Source organism: Dicentrarchus labrax, unplaced genomic scaffold (genome assembly GCF_905237075.1).
Source record: "Dicentrarchus labrax unplaced genomic scaffold, dlabrax2021, whole genome shotgun sequence".
Classification (NCBI taxonomy): domain Eukaryota; kingdom Metazoa; phylum Chordata; class Actinopteri; family Moronidae; genus Dicentrarchus; species Dicentrarchus labrax.
The window spans coordinates 15722383-15731358 of NW_026136712.1; the positions used below are offsets into that span (position 1 = coordinate 15722383).

The 8976-nt window shown below is 39.5% G+C and overlaps 1 protein-coding gene across 1 annotated transcript; it reads left to right on the forward strand.

Moving 5' to 3' along the window:
* The first annotated feature begins 296 nt into the window (after positions 1-296).
* On the forward strand, positions 297-7225 carry LOC127373766 (G-protein coupled receptor 26-like). The gene is made up of 3 exons (XM_051418511.1): positions 297-1698; positions 2506-2619; positions 5419-7225. The coding sequence occupies exons 1-3, from the start codon at positions 1031-1033 to the stop codon at positions 5645-5647; spliced, it is 1011 nt and encodes a 336-aa protein (XP_051274471.1). The 5' UTR covers positions 297-1030; the 3' UTR covers positions 5648-7225.
* The last annotated feature ends 1751 nt before the right edge of the window (positions 7226-8976 follow it).

The following is an 8976-nucleotide window of genomic DNA, read 5'->3' on the forward strand; positions in this document are numbered from 1 at the left end:
GACTCAGCCACCTTAAAGTGAATGTGTCTTTTTTCTTTTATCAGTCATTTTGATTCCAAAAGAAGGGTTGAAAGTACATCTCATAGATTAATCATGCCAGGTAGAGACACAATAAACACACAATATTAGGGATCTCTGCATATTTTTATGAAGAACACCCAAAGTTATTCAGTTTAGAAAGATATGAAGTGAAAGTAAAGAAGTAATGAGCCAGGGTGGGGAAAAATAATCACTTGACAATTGCTTAAGCAGCTTGTTTATCTTTTTAAATCTCCTTTAATTAATTAAAATATGGGCTCTTAACAAGATGACACTTTCTTTCCCTGAATACGTTGTCTGTGTTTATTGTCATGGCACTGCTGCCTTCTTAGCCAGGTATCCCTAGAAAATAAATCTAAATGACTAAAAATCAAAAATCAAAAACAGAACAAACGCATACATTTACCTACATCACGTGTCATTTATTATTTATTTATTAATCTGTCTGACATTTTTTTCTGCAAGTATAAGTTTGGATTATGTGAAAAGAAGGAAACTCTCTTGGGAATCAATGCAATTTTCGTTTCCTAGTAGGAATCCCCACTTAACTCAATCAAGGTTATTCGTCTTTTACTGTTTCTCAAAGGAGACTGGGGAGAGATCAAGTAGCCCACACACTGTGCGGTGTGTGCGGAGGGGTGATGCCTCGAGAGCGCATCACAGGACGACAAAACCCCACTGCAAGACGCAGTGCCAGAATAGAGCAGCTTTGGCACGAGAGCCGCTTTCCTGTAGTTTGTAGGAAAAGAGGGGAGATCGTGCAGCAAGGAATCCTCAAACATACTACTTTTCATGCCGGAATCCTCCTGATCATCTCTGCTGGCTCGTGTACAGAGACAATGTAGTGGAGAGAAAGAGGGGGTCTCCACCGGTGGAGAGATCTGGGGATGCATGGACACGGTTATGGGTGATTAATGCCATTTTGCAGCTGCAAAACAAGACTGGAAATGCACACAAAAAGTGGGGATAAGTGAGTTTCGGGGCCCACAGGATGGACACTGCGGAGGTAATTCTCTCTGTGTTGGTGGTTGTGATTATTATAGTGTCGTTGCTGTCCAACGTCCTGGTGCTGATCTGCTTTCTGTACAATCCGGAGATCCGCAAGCAGGTCCCGGGTCTGTTCAACCTCAATCTCACCTTCTGCAACTTGTTGCTGACCGTGTCCAACATGCCGCTCACTTTGGCGGGACTTGTCAGCAAAGCTCAACCGGGAGGAGACGGTTTCTGCCAGATTGTGGGCTTCCTGGAGACCTTCCTGTCCACCAACTCTATGCTGAGCATGGCAGCACTGAGCATCGACAGGTGGATCGCGGTGGTGTTCCCCCTGAGGTACCACTCCAAAATGCGCCATAAAGACGCGGCTTTTGTGCTCGGGTACACGTGGGCGCACTCCATGTCCTTCTCCACGGTGGCTACCAGCCTCTCCTGGGTGGGATACCACCGGCTTTACGCGTCCTGCACCCTGTCCAACCCGAGGGCGAGCAGTCGGACCCAGTTTGTTATCTTCACCGTCTTTTTCCACTCCTTCACCTTTCTCCTGTCTTTTATAGTGCTGTGTGTCACATACCTCAAAGTGCTTAAAGTGGCAAGGTTTCACTGTAAGAGGATCGACGTTATCACAATGCAAACTTTGGTGCTGCTGGTGGATATACACCCCAGGTGAGCTTCTTTAACTTACTATTCCTGTTTGCATTTGTCCTGCATCATGCATCTCTTATTCCAGAGCAATCTGTGATTAGATTCACAATAGGAAAGCAAATAAGGGAATTTTAAGATTGTTCAGCTAGAGAAGAGAGAAAAAAGAACAAACTGTACAAATAAAAGAAATCTGTGAGCAATTAGTGTAGATGGTGCCATCATTTCTTTTCATATTGATGTTGAATCCTGAAATGACACTGTTCTTTATCCATGTACAGTTGATGATGCTTTGTCATCTTTTCACAGAATTTTGTGTCCTGAGTATTCAGAGGGGATGCCAAATTGGATTCTATTGAAATGTCACCCAGAGTTATTGCTTTTCTCTGCTCCCATATATATAAATATATATATATATATATATATATATATATATATATATATATATATATAATATGTGTGTGCGTGCGTGTGTGTGTGTGTGTGTGTGTGTGTGTGTGTGTGTGTGTGTGTCATGGTGACACTTGACAAGCAGCCTGTCATCATGACATCACAGCCATGGCACTAACACAGTCACACATGCACACATAGAAAGTGTTGAAATGGTTATTTTCACCGCCTTACTTTGTAAGGAGAGTCTTTGGGATGAATCTCTTATTTTACCTCAGCTCAGCCCCTGCTGGCGCCTCGAATATTTAACCCCTGCACAACAGAAATAAACAGAAGCACATCCACTCTTTGCTGTCTTTTATTAGAAGTTTAGAGACATTTGTGGTCTTCCTCGAGTGTGTCCAACTGATTATAAACGCACTGAATTCTCCCTGTTTCCAGTGTTCGCCAGCGTTGCCTGGAGGAGCAGAAGAGGCGACGACAGAGAGCGTCAAGGAAGATCAGCACCTTCATCGGCACCTTCATGCTGTGCTTCGCTCCCTATGTGATCACAAGGTGAGTGTTGGAGGTAGACCCATGCAGGGAGGGAGAGGGAAACCACGCTGGCACACTGCGGCGTACACAGCCCTTTTGTTTTGCTGGTATCCCCCAAACCTCCCTCCTCTGCTGTCAGCTCCCCCCTCACCACCACCACCACCACCTCCTCTCTGCTTCCTCTCCACACCGGCCAGAGTTGGAAGATGAGATTGGCTGACCTTGTGATAAGTAATATGCCTCTGCTCTGCTGTTGCTGCTGCATTAGCACTTTTCTGCTCAAGTTCGTTGAGTGCATCAGTTAGTCAGGTAGAATCTGCTCACATCAATCACTGGACAAAGAGAGGATGTCACATGAAGCCTAGTGAGTGAGACAAATAAGTGACGTGCCAGTGGACATGTGAGAAGGAAGTTTTATTTAAATCATACAAAGTACATGCAAATAAATTAATATAGTTAATATTAATTAATATTTTTTTAAATTCTCAGTGACAATGTAAAGTTGCAGTTTCAGCTATTCCTGCTGCTATAATATGATTAAGTATGTTGATATCTTATAGACTAACTGCAAAAATAGGAGCTGTGTACCCAATTTTTACTACATAATTCTATACAGTATGCACAACATACTAATCGTCATAGTTTTACCAGTCAGTATACAAAAACCCAACCACACTTAACCGCTTTATACTGTAACAGGACGTTATATGTATATGACGTCAAACATACATCAAACTAGATGGAAAGCAAAATGTCTTTCTTAAGACTGATTACTTATTATTGTTTTCCAACATCTTCTGGAATTGTTTCACCAGCATCCACAATTGATTTTAATAATTTTCCAGCTGTGAGCAGCTCCTCCATTTCCTTTGTGCACTGACTTGTTGGAGAAGAGTATCAATCAACAGCGTTCTCCACAAATCGACTGTATTTAGTCTGCATACTGTCTGGTTTGGTGTGGTTACACATTATACATGTGACCTATACCTTAAAGATACATATGAAGCATCTACAATTGCAATATGATATGATACCCATATTGCCATGCAGGGGAATTCGACACGAGTTGATTCAACTCAATGCAATTCATCACAGTATGATGCGAAGCAAAAGAATATGATGTTATGCAATTCAATATGGTACAGACAATCTAAATGTTACATTTTTGGTTGCAAATTTCTACACAGTTACATTTCTGAATAATAAAGGCATAGGGCCTATACAAATAATTATAAAAAAAACAAGTTTTACAGATGCAAGATGTCAGGAGCAATGCATCTCTATTTCATCCAAAAATGTATCCGGTGTACACTTTTTTAATCGGTGCAATCACATCTTAAACTTTCGTGCCGATGCACTGATGGGAATCAGTGAATCCATCCCTACTATATTCTAAAAATCTGCTTAGAATTAGTATGCAGTGCGGATTTGGGACACAGCATGTGTGTTTTTTGTCATTTGGGTGAAATGAACATTGAGGATATAATTTTAACCAAATGAGACTGTGTGTCTGGTACGGTATGAAATGATCATACCATTAACCCATTCATATTTTTAATTAAAATACTAAATTCTAAGAAGCTGAAATTTTTAAAATGAAACCAAGTTGTCGTAATTAAAACACCAGAGGCTTTGACATCGAGCTTTTCAGCATGCTGACAACAAGCACTGACAATTTGTTATTATCAGTAAACTGCCAGTAATGAATGACCACAACAGCTCTAATTCTACAAATGGCAGTTTACTAATTACAATCTGAATATATTACGCTAAAAGCTCCTCCACAGCCTCCGCTGATGCTCATTTGTTGTCAGGGTCATCATGTGTATAGTAAAAGCCCTGCTGTGCGGTGTGGCAGCTGACTCCTGTTCACTCTGGGGCTGTGGAGTCTGTGGGCAAATGCCAGTGATGGCTACTGGCCCATGTAAGCCCAGTGTTAATGTGCTGACAGAGCTTGATTGTGGACAGAGTAATCATACAGAGTGCAAGAGTAGAGGATCAGCGTTTCTTTTATACCTTTTATGACACCATGTGTGGTACAATATTTTTTGCACTTGACAAAAATTAGTGCGAAAGCACCAATTTTCTATCGTTTTGAGCATAACTGGGATCAGCTACTTTGAGATGCAGACAACAGGATAGACTGTAAATCTCATTATGTGCCCCTTTAAATCAAATACTTTAAGTACAGAAGAGTATTTATTTTCCCCATGAACTGCTGGAAGGACTCTCCGTCCTTTAAGATTATCTGCTTAGCCCTCAGTCTAATATTGTATTAAATAACAATCAAAGTTAATTGGCTTGTTTCCAGACACTCATTACTGCTTAGACAGGTCTGCTTTATGCTTCTGGTGGCTCTGCCTTTTCTGACATGAAATGCTGCTGGCCGCAAATGAGAAATGAGATGAAAAGTAGCCTCACACTGTTAATCCACACACGAGAGAGAAAAAGAAGGAAACTCTTCACGTAGTTTCACTTGACAGCTGCCTACATTTTATCTCGTAGCAGATTGCAAACAATAACTTAAGACAGAATACTTACTGAGATTAGTCTACATAAACACACACTCTTTACATAATTACAAAGAAGCACTGAAGTGCTTCCAATGATAAAAAAATATATGTTATGGGCAACAGTGTCTTGCAAATGTATTTCTGTTCCCGCATAAGCTTAGGGCATGCATGTCTTTTCCAGCCTGTTGACTTGCCTTTCCACCACACACTCTCTCTCTCTCTCTCTCTCTCTCTCTCTCTCTCTCTCTCTCTCTCTCTCTCTCTCTCTCTCTCTCTCTCACCACCCTCTCTTTATGCTTGCCTGCAGGATCGTGGAGTTATTTCCAGCGGTGCCTATCAACCCCCACTGGGGAATTGTATCCAAGTGCTTAACTTACAGCAAGGCAGCCTGCGACCCCTTCGTGTACTCCCTGCTTCGACACCAGTACAAGAAGACATGCACTGACATCATCAACAGGCTGCTGAAGCGGAGCTCTTTGAACGCATCCGGGCGCAGGCATGAGAACCAAGGCAACAGCATACCGACGGCGGAGTGACAGGGAAATATGAAGCTGATTTATTGTTGATGAAGAAGAGAACAAATATCGGTTGTTCCTGTCCACGTCTGCTTGAATTTGGTCTGACACCCCCCCCCCCCCAAAAAAAGACAAGGGCAAATCCCTGCACAGTAATACCACTGTGCTTGCATACTGAGCGCCCGGAACAGCAGATCAGTGCAGTGAACTTGTTTTGAGGACAATAAACTACGGCAGATTTCACATCCACCTGGAGAGACAGATGTGCTCTCCCAAGAAGAACGGCCAGTTCATAGCCTCATGATTTTAATCTAGGGTACCTTTCAGTCTGATATAAGATATATGGATCTGACAGAATATCTGTTTGTTTTGACATTACTGTAGTATATATTTATATTATCTTAAAAAAAAAAAAAAAGGATAAGGGATGGCTGTATGTCTGTTTTAGTTTGTGCAAAGTGACAAGTTGATACGTTGATGCTGTATGTAGCACTGAAAACTAGCCTAACCAAAACCTGATACAAAACCAAGTTCCCTAATTGTATTACTGATGAAAACATACAGCAGACAGTTCGGCTCAGGTTATTTCAGATTGATGGGGTAAAACACACTCCCAATTAAACCAATTCTAGGGTATTTTTGTTGTACATGGCCTTCTACTGTAAAGGCTAATGAAGGAAAAAGCAAGATTATATGTTTTTTTGTGTGCATAACACCTTGCCGTCGTTTGTCCTCTCAGCACCTATTTTGAAGGACCTACTGACCCAGCCAAGCAGAGTTTTAATGGGGAGAATGGGCCTTCAAACCGGCTGCCTTTGCTCTCATGACTGACGTGCGCCCCTCAGGTTGTTTAGTCAAGTGGAGCATTAGAGACTGTACTTACACGGGTTGGTACTCACAGAGAGGGGTAACCTGCAGAGACTGTTACTTTGCTTTCTCACACATTTAAACAAGATGGACAAGAAAGACAAAAGTACATGATGTCTTTATTTTAATGTCTATATTTAATAGCAATGATGGCCGTCCATGCAAAGATACAAGCTATTCTTAGAGCAAAGCAGCTATGGAAGCAGAAATGATATTTTTTGCTTCAGTCAGTAGTAAAGCAAAATAAATAGTCTCTGCTTTCTGTTTCTAAACATCTAACACAGACTTTCTAACAGTTTCTGACAGCACCTCGAAGGCACCACCTTATATTTGTTTGGATAACCCTGTCACAATTTATTGAACATGCTAATAATATTTATAATGTTTGTCAGACTCAATGAAGGCAATCATCATGCTCCTAAACAAGATTAAGTGCTTGTTTTTGTTATTCAGGAGAACATGAACTACGATCATAGTAGTTTTGTACTAGACTACTATGAATGTGGAGGGTGTAGATTGCCTACATTAGAAAAGACTAGATTTTACAATATTAACCATCTCTTTTGATCCAATAGTTTTTACTTCCAGAAGTAACTCATGTCTCAAACTAAACAAAGCAACAGATGTTGAAAATCCCCCTGTGACACTCATAGTTATATAAGCAAATATTTTTCATATTTTTGGTAATGGTTCGGCACATGAGTGTAAGAGTTGGAATGACGTTACTTTATGGCAAATAACCTCTCTTCACAATAAAAATAATTTTACTTTAACCAAAACAAAAAGAAGCCAAAACAAGTTCTTCCTAAAATAATTTTTAGGTCTGTAAAGGATTATTTTCATTACTGAATAATCCGACAATTTTCTTTGTCTAGCTCTAGTTCTTTTCTTCTTAATTGATTTTTGATTTGGTCCATAAATATCAGAAAACACACAAGATATTCTGTTTATTATATCGGAAAAATAAGAAAACCACAAAATTATTACATTTGAGAAGCTGGAACAACTGAATTATGTGCTTAAAAAAATGCTTAAATTAAAAAAAGATTTAAACTAGGAACAGTAAATTACAGAGGATAGGGAAGGGGGTTATCTCCAAAGAAGAGATTTTAAAAAACAATCACTGCTGACATCTCAGTATCGTTTAGCATTGAGAATACCCCATTATGTATTTGAAACTAGAAAACTGCACCTGTTTGAATAGATGCTGCGCAGTGTATGTAATACATGTACAGTATGTTAAGCACTATAAATTCAATTCAGCTCCCATTTTAAATTATTTTCTTTTCAGAGCAGCTTTGCTTCCAAGAATCATCTCTATAACTAAATCTCCATCTGCATATTTAAATGTATCCATGGAGATCAATATGTCATTTACAGTGTTTTTAAGAAAGATACTTGGCAACCAGTATGTTTTTTAATGAGATCGATAGCTACAGAACAACGGCAACACCACATTTTTACTGTCACGCTGAATAGAGTCTGTATATTTATTTAGTCCCATTGCTTGTGCAGTATAGTGGTTCCCAGGCATTTCTTGAAGACAGGCCTAAGCCCAAGAGCCCTGTCAACTGACAAAGTGTTATCCAACCCACTACATGTTGTAACTATTATATCTATTTTTTTTTCTGTATCAGAAGACAGGCAGCTCTGTATCAGAGGGCTTTTGGCTGGTTTCCACTTGTTATAGAGTTACTGTAGATAGAGGTGCTTCAGCACCTTAGTTCAGAAAACAGAAGATATAGAACGAGACGTTTTGTGAACGTTTACTCTAGGGATTTTTAGTTTACACTGTTAAAATTGGATTTTTGATGGATTTGGATACACAATGCATTTTGGCTGTGCATATAAAGGGCCAACAGTGAGATACTGTATGTAGTGCCAAAATGATCAATGATGCCCAGTGAGCCAAACATTAGTAGCTGCAATTAATTTTCTGAAAACTTCAGAGAAACTATTTAAGTAATTACTAATTAATACATATTGGCTGTTATTTGTGTCCATGCATTTAAGGATTTATGGTTATACAGAGGAGAAATGGTTGTCTTGTATATATGATGCGTTGCGTGGTACTGTATGACACTACAAGACAACCAATGCCTTAAATTCTGTAATATATGGTGTTTTTTTTCCATTTACAAAGACATATGGATATCTTGAACAATAGGGATAGAATCAATCATTGCCTTATTCACTTCTGTTAATTAAAACATAAGCATCTAGAATCTGCCTTTGTATTTCTGTACCCTAATTCTGCTTTCCATGGTAACTTCTCGCTGTTTTGCATTGATGTGGAGTAGTTATTTTTCTCATACATGATGGTAATTGGTGAAAAACTAAACATGAAACAATATGTGTTGACAGATTTAGATAAATGACAACGTGAAAAGTATTTTTGTGTCTTTTTGATATACGTACATGTAATTTATGATGACTGTATTTGTTTGAGTGTTACAGAATGTGCTGCTTCAAATGCAAATTAA